Source organism: Colletotrichum siamense (genome assembly GCF_013390195.1).
Source record: "Colletotrichum siamense strain Cg363 chromosome Unknown KSG_Cg363_contig15, whole genome shotgun sequence".
NCBI lineage: Eukaryota > Fungi > Ascomycota > Sordariomycetes > Glomerellales > Glomerellaceae > Colletotrichum > Colletotrichum siamense.
Genome location: NW_023501028.1, coordinates 512,961 through 530,321, shown reverse-complemented (window position 1 = coordinate 530,321; position 17,361 = coordinate 512,961). Strand labels below are relative to the sequence as shown.

The 17,361-nt window shown below is 42.6% G+C and overlaps 1 protein-coding gene across 1 annotated transcript; it reads right to left on the bottom strand.

The window, feature by feature from the left end:
- Positions 1 to 479: 479 nt before the first annotated feature.
- CGCS363_v015084 (Bloom syndrome protein-like protein) lies at positions 480 to 5,510 on the bottom strand (the record flags this gene model as incomplete). Its single annotated transcript, XM_036646933.1, has 2 exons — positions 480 to 5,061; positions 5,113 to 5,510. 2 exons carry the CDS (start codon positions 5,508 to 5,510, stop codon positions 480 to 482), a joined length of 4,980 nt encoding a protein of 1,659 aa, XP_036487861.1.
- Positions 5,511 to 17,361: the final 11,851 nt, after the last annotated feature.

Genomic DNA, 17,361 nt, shown 5'->3' with positions numbered 1-17,361 from the left:
TCTGCTTGCCCCCGAATCTGCTTTATTATAACTCCTATACTCTTACTAATTCGCCTTTGTTAACGAACCTCTTACTGTTCTGCCCTTTTGTTCTGCTATGCTATCTAACCCTAAAACTGGCCCTGAAATCTTTAACACTACATCTGTATTATATTCACGCTCTTACATCCCCTTTTTACTTCTTTTTTTTCCCTTCTCTCCGGCCCCTTTCTCTGCTCTTTCCATCCTTCCACTGTTGCCTATACCTTTTGCTGCTCCTTGTATTCCCCCCTTCTTGCTCCTTGCTCATGATTCATCCCCTCTGTTACTCTTTGTCATCTTCCACCTCCTGCTCTCTTGTGCTATTAAATCTTTCTGTGTGAAAAAACATCTGATGCTCTGTTTTCTATTATCCTTTACTACTATACTTCCCTACTCCCTACCCTAAACTGTCGTACTCCTATGTACGGCCCCTACTCGCCCCGCCTTGCCCTGCCTGATCACCCCTCTGCTACGCCCTCTACTGCCTTCTGCCACAACTGGCTTGTCAACCGGCACAACTTGCTTGACTGCACCCCTCCCCATTGGATCATCTGCCCTAACCACTTATATACCTCCTTCTCGCTCGATGCCCACTCCTCTAACCCGTCCGCTCTGCGCATCGCCCTCACCGTCTCCTCGTACACCCTCGACCCCACACCGATCGTTGCGACGGCGAACATCGTAACCATCAACCCTTGGTACTGGCATGAACCGCCCTCGACCTCCGTGAACCGCCCGCCGTCCTCGCCCAACGGCTCCCATCGCCGACACCAACCCTGCGGCAATCCGCAATGGAAACAACTGCTGAAATTCTCCATCATCCGTCCGTCGAACATGGCCTCTTCCATCTGCCTCCTGTACTGCGCCGTCCACCCCCACGCCTGCTCCCCGCGGCCTGGGCAATCGTCTAACGTGTGCCCGTCGCTCTCTCTCCGGCGTATCCCGCAATACGTGCACCGTCCCGCCCACCGCGCCAACTGCTGCTTGAACGTCTCCCCCTCCTCCCCTAACCCTGAACGCTCTGCCCTGGCCTGCCACTGGCGGAACTGCCTGGCTTGCTGACTGGTCTCGAACGCGGCCCTGATCTCTTCGTCTTCTCTGGCTCCATGTCCCTCTCTATCCCCGTCCTTGTCCCTATCCATATCTCCATCCCCGTCGTCTACCCACATCACCTCCGACGCCCTCTGCCGGCATATGTCGCATGCCTCTTCGCCCTCCTCGCACCCTGGACGGTCCACCCGCCCGTCCATGACCTCGTCTAACACAATCCGCCGGCATACCTCTCCCCTGATGTATGTCCTTGTTGACACCTCCCATCCCCCTCCGGCTGCCCTCCCATCTTTCTCTGCCTCCCCTGCCTCCTTCTCCTTCTGCTTCTCCTTCTCCTTCTCCTCCACGGCTGCCCTACTGCATATAACAACCGACCGGCTTGGCTGGCCGTCTCGCCCGGCACGCCCGCTCTCCTGGACGAAATCCCGCAACCGCCGCGGCATGCCCGCGTGGACCACCAACCGCACGTCCGGCACGTCGATGCCTAACCCCAACGCGTTCGTCGCCACGATGACGCCCCCATCGGCGCCGTCGCCCATCCTCCACGCCTCCAACCTCGACGCCTTGTCCTCCGTGCTGCCGATGCTGCTGTGGAACGCTGCGCACCCCAACGCCTCGGCCATCCGCTCGACGCCCTCGATCGTGCTGCTGTACACCACCGCCTTGCCGCGTGGCTGCTGCCGCAACCAATCCCTGACCTCCTGGCAACCGCGCTCCTCGACGGCGCTCAACTCGCCGTCCTCACCCTCCCGACCTGACCCTAACCCTAACCCTGACTCTGCCCGGCGCCTGTGGCTTGCCGCACCACGACCACGACCACGACCCCCACCCCCTGACCCTAACGCAACGACAACAACCCCATACTCGATATTCCTCCGCGTCGTCGCCTCGCGGAACACCCGCACCCGCTCCTGCCGGATCCCCGTCACGGCGAAAAACTCCCGCTCCTCCGCCGGCGGCAACGTCGCCGTCAAACACACCAACTGCGCCCCGAACTCCTGCACCGTCCGCCCCAACGCCCGCAACGCCGGCCGGAACCCCCTCGACCCATCCAACACGACGTGGCACTCGTCCAACACCACCCGGTCCAACTGCTGCCGCCGCTGCAACCGCCCGACGAAATCCCGGAATCCCTGCGTGACGGCCGACTCGGGCGTCACGAACACCACCGTTGCTGCGGCCGTGTTGGCCCGCCCGCCGCCGCGCCACGTTGTCGACGCCAACCCCGACCTCGAACACCGCGCGTCCATGTCGGTGCGCAACGCCACCAACGGCGTCACGACGATCGTCACCCCGTCCGGTGCGCAATACGCCGGCAACATGAACGACAAACTCTTGCCGCCGCCCGTGCCCGTCACCTGCACGATCGGGTCGTCCCCGCGCATGATCGACCGGATGACCCGCTCCTGCTGGCCGCGGAACGCCGCCCGCGGGTCCCCCATCATCTGCCGCAACTGCCCGCCGGCGTTGGCTAACTGCAACCGCGTGAACCGCCGCCGCCGCTGCCCTTCGAACTCCTCGTCCGCCGCCGTCGTCGCCGTCCGCCGCCGCTTGGTGGGTGCCCCGCCGCCCCGGTCCTCCGCCCCGAACCCCAACAACCGGTGCCACTGCCGGCTGACGGCCCGGAACCTGTCCCGCAACGCCGCCGTGCCGAACGGTGCCTCCTGGTACAACCGCCCGTATATCATCCCCGCCACGTGCGTGCCGTGCCCGGCCTGCAAATCCAATGCGCTGTCCTCGACGCCTATGTCGTCGTCGTTGTCGTCGTTGTCGTTGTTTTTGTCGTCTGCCCGTCCGAACGCCTCGTTCAAATACCGGTTGGCGATGGCGACGGCCATGTGCCGCCACCCGCTGATGTTGATCTTGCTGCCGACCAACCGCTCGCTGTGCTGCTGCATGATCCGCCTTGCCTTGTCTGACGTCCACAACCGTTCGTCCGTCCACGGCGCCCGGCCGGGGGTGGCGTTGGCGCTCTCGTCTGTGATGGTGTTGTCACGGGCGTCGTCGTCCTCGGTGTTGTCACGGGCGTCGTTGTCCTTGGTGTTATTGCGGCGCTCGTCGCCCCTGGTGTTATCACGGCTCGCCTCGCCCGCCGCCCTGCCCCTTACAACCACGTCGTCCGCCCATAAAAATGCGCTCTTCCGGTCCGTCTGATGGATGATGCCTCCTACCTGCTGCCAAAACGGCAACACTAACCATAAATACCACACCAACAACTCGCCGACCTCGCGCGGCAAATACCGGTGTATCACCTTGGCCGTCCCCGTCTGGCGGTAATTCTTGTGGTACGACGTGACGAAACATATCATGCCGTCGTGTGCGAACACGTTCCTGACCCCGCCGTTGGCCGTGTTGCTGTGTCTGATGCCTGCTAACTCGGGCGCCCGCGCCGGCTGCCCTGCCACCATGTGCATCAACATCCACAACCGCTCCCGGAACGATTCCAACGCCTGTCTGTATGCCTGCACCGTCCTCTCGCGGTATGGGTGGTGGCTATCGCTGCGGTTGGACGTGACCTCCTCCGCCTGTCCTGCTGCTGCTGCTGCTGCTGCTGCCACTGCCGCCGCCGCCGCCCCTCGCGTTGGGTCTAACCACGCCCGCCGCCGTGCCTCCGACTCTGCGATGCGCCGTGCGATCCACCCCTTCCCCTTGCCCACCCACGCCTCGTTGCGGTCGTCGTGTAAAAACGAATACCCCGGCCGGTCCTGGCTGTGGTCGTCGTGCATGCTGTCCCACCTGATGGCGGGCAACGCTGCTGCTAACGCTGATCGGCCTCCGTACCCATCGCCGTGCCCGTCCCTGTCGGGATCATTATCCCTATCCCCATCCCCGTCCACCACCGCCAACTGCGCCAACAACGTCCGCGCCTCCTGCGCTACCCCGTGGAACATCTCGGCCAACTCGCACACCCGCACCCGCACCCGCCGGAACGATATCCGGTCGCCGCTCCAATCCACCATCCCCGGCGCCACCGTGTTAAACCGGATATGCATCCCGTACGTGCGCGCGTCGTAAATCCAATTCATCGCCCTGGGCTCGTCGTCCGGCCGCCCGGGCATCCGCGTCATGAACCGCCGCACCTTGTCGCGCACCAAATGGAACACGCTGCTGGCCTCTTCGTACGCCGCCTCGGCCCCTTTGGTCGCCGTCAACGCCACCACCTCGTCCTTCCGCTCCAACCACGCCTGGTACACGACGAACATCTTGGCCACCTTGATCACGGCTGAATAATTCGTCGTGTACTCCGTCGCCTGGTGCCACCCGCCGTCCTCGCGGATGCCCAACACCGCCAACGCGCCGATCATCGCGCTCTCCTTTTGGCTCTGCTTGTACGGGTCCTCGATGATGGCGATGATGGCGTCCAAACACATCCTCTCGACCTCCTCCGCCTGCGCGGCCTGCCTGCTGCCGACATCCGCCTCGACACGGCTGGTGAACGCATCCCACAACGACCCCTGACGCATGGTGAACCGATACGGCGGCCGCTCGCGCTCCGGCCACTCGTCCATGCGGAACCATATGCTCACCATCTTACGCCAAACCTCCTTGTACCGCTGCCACGTGTCGTCCTCCATGCGGTTGTCGAATGGCCGCACCGGCTTCTGGCCGATCTCCTTCCGCTCCGCCTCGAACAACACGTCGTGCCCGACCTTGTGCGGTGCTGCTGTTGCGCATGCCTTGTCGGCGACGCTGTTGAACACGGCCCATATGGCCTCTAACGTCTCCTCGCCATCCTCAATTGGTCGCGTGGCCTCCTGTAACTGCGTCTTGTTCAACCCTTCCAAATCCCTCGTCCACCCGACGCGGTACAACCACCCGTTCGGCTCCAACTTTTCGTCCACTGTACTGACCTCCTCGCGCGCGTCGGCCTCGAACCGCTTCTCTTGGTTCTCGTGCAACGTGACGAACCACGCCGTGTCGTCCGTCCCCGGCCCCGATGGCTCGCTTTGAACGGCCACCCCTAACCCCCGCCCGACCTCGAACCATCCGCTTGCGGCCCGTGTTAAAAAAAAACGCTGGCATGGCACGCCTGTTGTCCACGGCAAATCTCTGACTGCCGTGGCTTTCTTGCGCACATTGCCCCCCTTCTGCCAATCATTCGCCCACCGGTGTTCTGCCCGGCAATGCTCCTGCATGTTTCGCACGCGGCGGCACACATAACGGCATGCGTGGCAACGCAAACCGTCCGCCCGGGGCGGTGCGATATGGGCAACTGGCTCGACCGTGGGGTCTGGGTATTGAAACGACTGCAAATCGGCCTGGCTGCGGATGATGCCGGGAATATCGCCGACTAATCCGGCGACCTTGCTCCTGGCCTCGGTGGGGATTGACCGATGGTTATTCCGCAAATGCGCCGTGGCTTCGTTGGCTAATACGGCGTACTGACATAATGTGCATATCAAAATGGAATACTGCGTGTTGTGGACGAATGGCTCCATCTTTGGCATGTATTGGTTACTTTCTTCTATCTACTGTTTATGACTGGTTCCTCCTGTCCTCTCTTTATAAACTCACCTTCCTGCCCCTTAATTCCATATACTTTCTCCTTGATCTACTTTCCTCCCTGCCTACGTTCCATCGCTCGGTCGGGCTTTCTGGCCTGGCTGATGGTCCTGTTATATAATTGGCTGGTTAATGCGGGGATTCGGACGACATCACAAAAACATCTACTACCCTATTCACCTATTTCTGGACTCATATCACGGAATAAAACACTGAGAACTGGGTTCCTATAATTATACCGATTGTGGCTTTAATTGCATGCTACTTTTACCTATTTTACTACGGAAAATCTCAACGGCTTCCACCTTGCTGTGAACAACGGTTTCCGCCCTTGTCTCAACGGACCCACCTAATTCCATGGTGGGGCGTTCAATGGCTTCCGACGTCAGCCATCGTGGACGTGATGTTAGCCATCGTGGACGTGATGTTAGAGTGCGCTGGCACTGAGCCCTTTTAAGTGCACCGCCCATCCTACACGGGCCAGCCACGGGCTGGGCTCGAGTCTTTCGTTGGCGACGCGGATCAGCTCATCGTGACTCGTCTTCACACGTTCTGCTTGGACTTTCCGGAGATCTCGAACGCGGTCCACCGCCTGTTGAGCCGGGCTTCTACTCGGAGCGCCTTGCAGAGACTCGTCGGCTATCTGTCCCTGGGCCACCTCGAACCATCCGCTCGCGGCCCGTGTTAAGAAAAACCGCTGGCACGGCACCCCTGTCGTCCACGGCAAATCCCTGACTGCGGTGGCTTTCTTGCGAACATCACCCCCCTTGTGCCAATCATTCTCCCATCTGTGTTCTACCCGACAATGCTCCTGCATATTTCGCACGCGGCGGCAAATATAACGGCACGCGTGGCAACGTAAACCGTCCGCCCGGGGTGGTGCAATATCAGCAATTGGCTCAACCGTGGGGTCTGGGTATTGGAACGACTGCAAATCGGCCTGGCTGCGGATGATGCTGGGAATGTTGCTGACCGATTTAGCCACTTTTCCCCTGGCCTTGGCGGTGATTGACCGATGGTGGTTCCGCAGATGTGCTGTGACTTCGTTCGCTACTACTGCATACTGACATGATGTGCATATCAGAATGGAATACTGCGCGTTGTGGACGAATGGCTCCATGTTTACCTATACGGATGGCTTGCTTTGGTCTACTACTATTAAATGATTCCTCCTGTCCTCTCTTTATAACCTTACCTTCCTGCCCCTTAATTCCGTATACTTTCTCCTTGATCTACTTTCCTCCCTGACTGCGTTCCATCAGTCGGTCGGGCTTTCTGGCCTGGCTGATATCCCTGTTATGTGATTGGCTAGTTAATGTGGGGTTTGGGACCGCATCACGAAAACATCAACTACGCTATTCATCGATTTCTAGACTCACCTTGCTGATTATCGAACTGAGAACTAGATGGTTATAATTGCCTTCATTCAAGCTTTCATTGCATCCTACTTTTGTGTATTTTACTGCGGGAAATCTCAACGGCTTCTTCACTACTGGAAAACAACGGCTTCTACCCCCTGTCTGCACGGACCCACTTATTTTTTGGTGAGGATTTCAACGGCTTCTACTTGAAGCCGTCGTTGCCAGTATGTTAGGATTAGCTGCTCCTTCTTGCTATAAGGGAGGATAGTAGGGCTTAGCTAGTAGGGGATAGGGCTAATAGTAGCCTTTAGGTCTTGTTAGCCCTCTTTTACCTCTAGATCTTAGGAAGCTATAGTGATAAATATAGTAGCTGCTCTAACTAACACCTCAGTAAGGGTATAGAGATAAAGAAAGGTTGAGGCTGCATTAAAGTATTTCTTTAGTAGCTTAAGGTAGGGGAGATAGACTACTAAAGGCCTATAAAGAAAACTAAAAAAAAACTAAAAAAAAACTAATAAACCTATAAATATAAAAAAAAAGGGAAAAGAGAAGGGGAGGTAGAAATTCTTATATAAGTAGCCTTAAGACTTAGTGATAAGGTGAGAGGAATAGGAGTTTAGGCGTTATAGACTGCACTAAGCCTAATTGCTAATAAGTATATAGTGAATTTAATAAGCTAGTATTCTGTCTTATTCTTCTATAAATATTAGCCTTCCTTACTGCTTGCTTTTATTCTAACTTAAGGTATAAACGCCTAAGTAGGGCTAAGTAGGTTAGTATAGGAAGGGTTAAGGTTCTAGCGACTTACTAGCTAGCTACTACTTATTAGTTTAAATAGGGTAAGCAGTAGGATATTAGTCTTAAGAGGCTATTTATAGTAGCTTAAGAACTTAGCTAGTATTTAACTAAGTTATTAACTTAGTCCTTTTAATTTTAAGGTGGGGGGTTAAAGTAGAGGTGAGATAAACTCCTCTGCTATTTATTTCCTTAAACTTAAGTAATCTATCTAGCTTTTAGGTGCTAAGGAGGAGTAGGAAGCTTAAAGCTTAACTAGTAAGACTAGCTAAGGTTACTTAGTAACTTATTAGCACTTTGTAACTTTAAATGTATATATTAAGCCTAGTAAAACTAATTAGGGGCTAGTAGTTATTATAAGCTCTATTAGCTGCTTAACTAGGAGTAGGTAGGCCTTAAGTATTACTACCTCTTAAAAGATTAGCGTTTTAGTTAGTGCTATTAGGGCTTTTACTTCTAACTCTGTCTCTCTTATAGGGGTAGGAGAGGAAATAGCTTTAGGCTAGCTTATAAAGGGTAGCCTTTAGTGTAGCGCATAGTATTAGCTTAGTAGCAGTAAAGCCTATAAAGCATTAGTAGAGATATTTAGTATGAAGATAAGCTTTTTGTTTTGCTTATTAGGCGACTTAAGCCTTAAGGAGTTAGGGTAGCTCCCTTGAGGGATGCTATACTGAAATAAGCGTTATGCTTAGAATTAACTGTAGAGATAGGATAGTAGTATTATAGGCGGTAGGACTAGAGAGATACTAAAAAGTGAGGTTTATAATAAGTAATATGTCTTAGTGTAGTACTTATAGCTTATAGGTAAGTATTTACTAGGTAGACTAATAGGGCTTTAAAAGGGGTTAATCTACTAAGAGGCTATATTATTAAGATATAGTAAGTTAAAGCTTAGCTAGAAGGTAGAAATTTAGCTTTCTCCTCTTACTGCTTTAGTAGTAGGATATTAACCTTAGCTAGGCTTGCTTCTATTTATTAGCTTAGGCTTTAGAAGCTTTATCTTAAGTATAGGAATATACTTAGACTAAGCGTCTATAGACTGCTTAGCCTCTTTTTTAGAGGTAGCTTTAGGGTGTTTATAGTAGGGGGTAAGGTGCTTAGCTAGAGGAGGTAATAGCGTTTAAGGCTTAAAGCTTAATACCTCTATAGCTAGGCTTAGGGAGTTAAAGAATGCTGCTAGTGAAGGTAACCTATTACTAAGGAGCTAGCTATATTTATATCTTATTACGCTTAGTAGGGATATTATTCCTATTAGGCAGTAGGTACTTAAGGCTAAGCTAGCGCTAGTAGGAACTAAAGTTAGCTTAGCGTCTTACTTATCTCTATAAAGGCTATAGCTATAAGTTATAACTAAAAGGTTAGGCATAATTAGTAGGCTACTCTATTTAGTATAAAGTTTAGGGGAAACTACTAGCCTAGAAGTCTTAATAAGGTTTTCTTTTAAAGCTGCTTAATAGGGGTACTATAGCTATAAGGATAGGGGACTAAATAGGATTACAGCTAGCTAGGGGGACTATTAGTATTAATAGCTATATTATAGCTTATAAGGTTGCTATTTAGGTGCTGAGGCTAGCAGTAATAAGGCGCTATACTAGCTAATACCTCTTAGTAGCTTACTAAACTCCTAATAGGTAAGAACTATAGCTCTCTTAAAGATAAGATATATATACCTCTAAAGTAGTTAGGACTTAGTCCTATAAATAAGACCTAAACTATATAAGCTGATAAGGCTTAAGATATTAGACTAACTAGGAAGATAGAGCGTAAAACGCAGTATTATACTACTAAGGGGGGATAAAGAGAACTAAAGGAGGTAGAAAAAAGAGAGGGTAAAAGATAAGTAGCCTTATTAATAAGAGGTAGGGTAGGATAGGTATAAGCGTATATTGTTATATATAGTTATACTACTATAACTGCTATAACTAATACTTTATCTTATTTAGTATTAAATACTACTACTTACTTTACCTACTAATAATATAATAAAGCTATAAAAGGTATTATCCTTAAGTATTATATCAGCCTCAGCTAGTGTTCCTTAAGGCTGCTATAGTAAAGTATAGCATAATATTTATCCTTAGTGCTTTTTAATTACTATAGTAAGTATTATTAAGGGAAAATAGTATTAAGTAGCTATAGCTATAGTGTCCTCTATACCTTAAGGTTATTAAGAAGTATTTAGCTACTACCTTTATTAGCACTCTAGCTAGTGAGGGGGCCTAACTGTAATATAGAGTATTAAACTAGTTTATTTTAGTGATATTATACTTCTAAGATCGCTCTAAACTTATCCTTTCTGCTAAGTAGAGCTCTCTAACTAGCTCCTCATTTAGCTTTAGCAGGCTTCTACACTCTTAACCCTTAAGGAGGTTAGCTAATAGGACCTTAAGTAGCTACCCTTATAACTTAAGCTAATTAGACTGCTAATAGGCTGCTGCTTAGTAGGTAGGAAGGTAGAGTAAATAAAGTAGTAGTCCCCCTTAAGGTTAAAGATAGCTTATAAAGTAAGGTGTTTTAGCTAGGTGTAATACTAGCAGTATAGTAGGTTATTAAGGTAGCTTTATATAATCTAAATAAAGTAGAGAGACTTAAAAAGAGGTTCTTAGAGTATATTTCCTCCCCTCTGCTAACTAACCTATTTTTATGCGTTCTTACTAAGGGTGAGCTTTAAGGCTATAGTATATATAGTATATATAGTATAAGAGGGGGAGCTTAAGTAGTAAGCTAAAAGAGCTAAGCTAATAAGGCTTCTTAAGTTATTTACTAGCTGCTACTATAAAAGTAAGCTATAGGTAGCAGGCTAGTAGTTCTAGTAGGGTATGCTTATTTTATACTTATTACTAAAGGAGTATTAATCTTATTAATAGCTAAAGAGATAATCTGCTTATTAGATATAATAAGCAGAATAGCGCTAGCCTTAAGGGTTATGCTAAGCGCTAAATAGAGGTGAGGATTATATAAGGATAGACGCTTAATAACTAAAGCGTTAGGGGTTAGCTTCTTAGGCTAAGTATAAGTAGATATAAAGTAAGAATTTAGTCTTATAGGGGGTAGCTAGGTATAAGTATATAGGTAAGCAGTAAGCTTAGCGTTTATGCTATACTTATTTATAAGCTTATAAGTAGAAAGCTGCTTATGCTTAGCTGCTTAATAGGAGGTTTAAGCCTACTAGAGGATATACCTCTAGCTTCTAAAATCTGCTTTTATAGCTTAGAGGGCAGCTAGCTTTTTAGGTGATAGTTAGGTAGGACTGCTTAAGTAAGGCTTTAGAAGATTAATAAGGCTTAAGGGTTATATAATAGTGCAGCTGCTAGCAGCTAGGGTAGTAAGGTAGTAGTTCTTTAGCTTTATATTGCTTTAACTTTATATTAGTAGCTTAAAGGTTTAAAACTACTTATAAGGGCAGGGTGTAAATATAAGCCCCCTTAGAACTATTAAAGCTTTAGCTAGTAGGTATATATAGGTATATAAGGTAGTAAGGCTGCTAGTTAGGATTATAAGAGTATAAGAGCTTATTATATATATAATATATAATTAAGGTATTTAGCTAGGGTAGGGCTAGGCTTTATAGGCCTTTCTCTTATGCTTAAGGGTAGCTATTTAAGGCTGTTAAGGCGTTTAGGCAGACCTAAGCTTATATTAGGTAGTATTCTTAGGCTTAAACTTATGCTTCTAGCTCTAATAATACTTTTCCTTATATTAGGGGGAGAGGGGGGATAAGAAGACCTTACTAAGGGATAAGTAAGGTTATACTACTTTTTACTTCTACCTCTCCTCTAAAGAATAGATTAATCTTAGAGATATCTTGCTCTATAGTGCAGACTCTTAAGGGCTCTTTTAACTTTAAGTTACTAATAAGAGGGAAAGTTTATATTACTCTTATAGTTTCCCTCTTTAGGTTTATTACTTAAGTTAAAGCTTAGCTTACTTATTTATTAGAGAGTATATAAAAGATAAGGGGACTTACTTAGCTTATTAGTTTAGGGGTAGTAGAGTCTCTAAGAGGTATAAATAGATAGATAGATCTTATATAGGTTTAGGGAGCCTTTTAAGCTTAGGCTGATCTAGTACAACTTATTCTGAATATAATAAGCATTAATCCTAACGTTTAAGCCTATTCTATATATAATAAGCACTATCTTAGTAAGTAAGCTGCTTAGGATAAGGATTAGGAATATTATAGCTAGCTGCTAAGCTTAAGAGGAGGCTAGTAGAGAAAAGTATAAGTATTAATAGGTGTTATTTACTTCCTACCTCCCCTTTTAGCTTATACTTAGCTTCCTTTTTAAGGCTTAAGGGGGCCTTATTAAGCCTCTAAGTAGTCTTTAGCTAGCCTTTAATAGGGAGCTAGAGGTAGCTACTTATATTAAGGCGCTAGTTATTAATGTTAGTATCCTTATTATAGGTAGTATTAGAGACTAGCTAGCTAGTTTTAGCTTTATTATTATAGGTATTAGCTTATAGCTAGTCCTCTTTAAGCTAATATTTTTTGCTCTACTAGGGTGCTAGCTTACTAGGGGGCTAAGGATTAGTGCTCTTTATTTAGGTGCTAAGTATTAATACTAAGGGCTAGTTATTAGTGCTAATGCTTTAATGCTAGCTAGCTTAGTAGTTATAGGTAGTAGTTTATACTAGTAGTTAGTAATAGGTATTAATAGGTACTACTAAGTGCTAATTTAGTTTAGTAGTTATAGCTTCTAGCTAAATAGCTACTAGTACTAGCTATTAATGCTAGTTATTAGTGCTAGCAGCTAATATTAGCGTTAAGCGTTAGTATTAAGCGTTAGCCTTAAGTGCTAAGCTAAATATTAATGCTAAGTTAGGTATAAGTATTACTAAGTGTTAGTAATATTAATATTAATGCTAAGTGCTAATACTAGCTATTAATACTATTTAGTTATTAGGTATTAGTGCTAAGTAGTATTAATGCTAAGCGTTAAGTATTAATATTATGCTTAGGTGCTAGTATTAGGTGTTAGTGCTAAGTAGTATTAGTGCTAAGTATTAGGCGTTAATATTATACCTAAGTGTTAGCGTTAAGCGTTAGTGCTAAGTAGTATTAGCATTAAGTATTAATACTAAGTAGTGCTAGCGCTAGGCGCTATGCTAGTGCTATACTTAGATGCTAGCGCTAAGCGTTAGTGCTATATTTAAGTATTAATATTAGGCGTTAATACTAAGTAGTGCTAATATTAGATGCTAGTATTATACCTAAGTGTTAGTATTAAGCGTTAGTACTAAGTAGTACTAGCGCTAAGCGCTAAGTGTTAGTGCTATACTTAGGTGCTAACGTTAGGTGTTAGTGCTAAGTAGTATTAATGTTAGGTGTTAATACTAAATAATATTAAGGCTAGGTGTTATACTAATATTATGCTGCTTAGGTGCTAGCGCTAGGCGCTAATGCTATACCTAAGTACTAGCGCTAAGTGTTAATACTAAGTAGTGCTAATACTAAGTGCTAGTACTATACCTAAATGCTAGCGCTTTAGGCGTTAGTGCTAGGTAGTATTAATATTAGCTAGCGCTTTTAGGATGCTAAGGTTAGCTAGTTATTTATTAGTACTATGTTATGCTAGGGGTTTATTGCTATAGCTATTAGTGCTAGTTAGGCTAGCTAGCTAGCTGCTAGTGTTATTATAGGCTGTGGCTAGCTAGTTAGTTTTATTAGTTATGTGTATGTGTTAGGTTGTAGGTAGGTAGGTTAGGCCTTAGGGTGGGCTGTGCGCCTGCTTGCTCTCTAGTAGCCCCCCCTAGGCCTTACGTTAGCGCTAGCGCCGCCCCTACATTTATATTAGGAAAAAGCTTATCTTAAGTGCTTATTATCTAGCATAATATAATAACTAAAAAAGTATAAGATAGTAATAAGATATTATATAGAGGCTGCTTTATTCTAAGATCTTAGAATATAAGGTGTTATATAACTTATACCTAAAGAATAGAAATAGATATATAGATATATAAGATAAAAAAAGCCTTAAGAGGCTTATTTATAGTAGTAAGATAAGTAGATATAAAGCTTTAATCTAAAGTATAAAGCTAAATAGTCTTAAAAAAAGAGATAGAGAGAAAAGCCTCTTAAGGCTTCTTTATAGTAGTAAAATAAGTAGATATAAAGCTTTAATCTAAAGTGAAGAGCTATAGAGTCTTATAAGAAGAAAAAAATAGAAGCCCCTTAAGGCTTATTTATAGTAATAAAATAAGTAGATATAAGGCTTTAATCTAAAGTAAAAAGCTAAGTAGTCTTAGAAAGAGAGATAGAGAGAGAAGCCTCTAAAAGCTTTTTCTTTATATAAGTATTCTTATAGAAAAGGGAATATAAGCCTTAAAGCATAAAGTTATATTATAACTAAGTATAATAAATATCTGCTTTACTCTTAGGTATAAAAATAAGAGATTATAATATATAGGTATATAATAAATAGGTATATTTATATTATTTAGTAAGATAAAATAGAAGGTATAAATATTAAAAATAAAACGTACTTATAATATTATAGCTTAGAGGTAAAGTTCTTTCTAAGTATCCTTTTAGACTACTTCTCTATACTTTATTACCTTCTCTCTCTCTTAATCCTTAGGTAGCTAGCTAGCTAAAAGAACCCCCCCTAAGCTTAATAAAGCTACTAATCTATTGCTTTCCTATCTTAAAACCTAATTTCTAAGCTGCTATTATTATTCTATTAGAAGGGGTAATAGCTAGTAATAAGAGCTTTATAGCTAGTAAAATAGTCTTTAACCCCTTTTACTAGCTATTAGATAGCTAATAAGGGGAGATTAATAAAGCTTACCTTTTTATATCTAATAGTATATAGAGTACCTTAGTATAGCTAAAGCTAGCCCTATAGCTTATTAGCTTATAGCTACTTATATCCTCTTATACTAATAGAAGTAGAATATTAGCTACTAAGCTTAAGCGTTTTTAATAGTACTATAAGCTAAAGCTAACACTTTTATTAATACTATAATTATCTTTATTATTAGTAGTTATATTCTCAGCTATTAAGGCTAAGCTAAAGAAAGAAAGCCTTAAAAGATCTATAAAAGAGATAAAGACCTCCTTAATCTTATACTATAACTTAAAGAGTTTAAGGTTATTATTCTTAATAAGCTAGTTATTTATCTTAAAGAAAGTAATATAAAAAGTATTTATAAGTATATAGGCTTATACCTAATAGAGGTCTCTATTAATATTAGCTAGTATCCCCTACTTAAGCCTAAGTATATCTATTACTATATTACTAATATCTATAATGCCTTAAATAATATAGAGGATATATACCTAGCTAATATAGCTAAAGTAGATATTATAGTTAGACTTATTAATAAAGGTGATGTTTTTTATAGTTAAGGCTTATACCTCTTACGCCTAAAAAGCATCTATATTATATATTATAAAATTAAGTATATACTACTAAAGCTATATAGCTATATTCTTAGTATAAATAGTAAAGCCCCTATATATACTAAAGTTATTAAGGGTAGCCTAAATATACTTAAGTAGTAAAGGCTTATTTTTAGACTTAAAGTTTATATCTATAAGTTTAGCTATACTTCTGCTGTTAATCTAACTAATAACTTAGTATAATATATAAACTGCAGTCTCTATCTCTAGCCTCTTAAAATATAAGAAGTACTTAAGGTTAATAAAGGAGAGGTTAAATGCTATTAATATAGTAATATAAACCCTCTTATAAGCTTTATTATCTAATATCTTAAGGAGCCCTACTATATATTAAGGGGTAGTATTAATATTATTATAGCTATTAGTAAGGAAAAAAGCAGCCTTAATAATATCTTAAGCGTAAGCTTCCCTATTACTATTACTAATAAGTAAAGCTATAAACAGTATATTCTAATCGCCTAGCCTTATATCCTATATTATATTAAGAGGGAGGGTGTTAAGCATATTAAGCACTATCTTAAGCATTATAAACTAGTAACTATTAATATAGAGGCTAGCTATCCACTTAAAAGTTAATATATTAAAGGTCTCTAAGCTTAAGCGTATTTAGCACTAATAAGTAGCTATATCTTACTACTACTTATAATTCTATAATATAATAAGCTAGTAAGTTAGGAAGCCCTTCTTACTATTAAACTATAATCTTATTATAAGCTTATAATTAATAGTAATATATATATTAAGCCTAGTAGTATTTAACGCTACTAATATAAACTATTTTTAGATCTATCTATAGTTATTAAGCAAGCTTAAGTTTCAGCAGTTAATATATAGTCTTATATTAAAGTCTAGAAGTAGCTTATTTATTATTATAAGTTAAGCTAATACTACCTTTACTTCTTAATATATATATAAGAGGGTTCTATAACTTACTTTTATTATATAGCTTATATATCTACTAGGCGTCTAACTCTATAGTACTTATTATTTTTATATATTCCTAGAGGGCGTAAAAATAGTGCTAGCTAGCTATAACCTTAACTTTAGTTCTATTTATATTAGCCTATTAGAGCAATAGGTATTCCTTAGTATCTTCTTTACTGCTATTTTAGTTATCTTACCTATTTTTAAAAGCTTAGTAGATATCTTTAGCGCTATATAGGATAAATATATAGTTTTTAAGTATACTATACTTAAGGCTAACCTTTATAAAGATATCCTAAAATTTATATATATAAGAGGGTTTAATTTAATAATTACTACCCCTGCTCTATATTATATCTATAATATTAATATATAGTCTTATAGTAGCTAAGAAGTAAGGCTTTATAAGTTTCTATACTAACTTTTAATCCTAAAAGAGCTTATTAGATACTTATTATTTATAGCTATAATATATAGAAGTTATATCCTCAGCACTACACTTATATTTCATTATAATAATAATACTACTAAGCATAATAAGGTTTATAAATATTCTATAGTATAAGTAGGTAATATATCTATATATAAGAGGTTCTAATATGCTAATAAATAAGAAGAAAGCGTTATAATATATTCTTATTAAGTTTATATCCTTAAGCTAGCTTATAATTAGCTATATTAAGGTTAAGTAGACTATATTATTCTGCTATACTCTTCTTTTATGCTCCTTTATAAGTCTTATAATAGATATAGTATCTAAGTAGCCTTTAATTAGAATTTCTATATAGCTAGTATTAGCTATTTAGGAATATTATATACCTCTCCTTCCTTCCCTCCCCCTCCCCTCCCTTCTATTTACTTTCTTATATACACTTAGCTTATATTCTACTTTAAGAATATATAAGAGTATTATTCCTATTTAGGATTTACTTCTATCTTTAGTTTCTCTACCTTTATTATATTATTATAGCTAAAGCTAAGTAATAATTATATATAGCCTATAGGGGAAGAAGTAGAAATAATCTAAAGCCTAAATACTTAGATTTATTAGTCTAAATAGCTATAAAAGAAAGCCTTTAAGAGCTTTAAGTAAGAGGGGTATTATAATATAGAATATTTTTTACTTCTTAGAAGATCCTATATATAGTGAATTTTATATAGATAAAGCTTAAAGGAAACTCTAATAAATAGATATACTTATAATATACCTAGATATAAGCTTACTAACTAAATCTATTAATATTATTTATTTTTAGCTTAGTATAAAAAGAAAATATTATTATATCTATTATCTACCTTTAACCT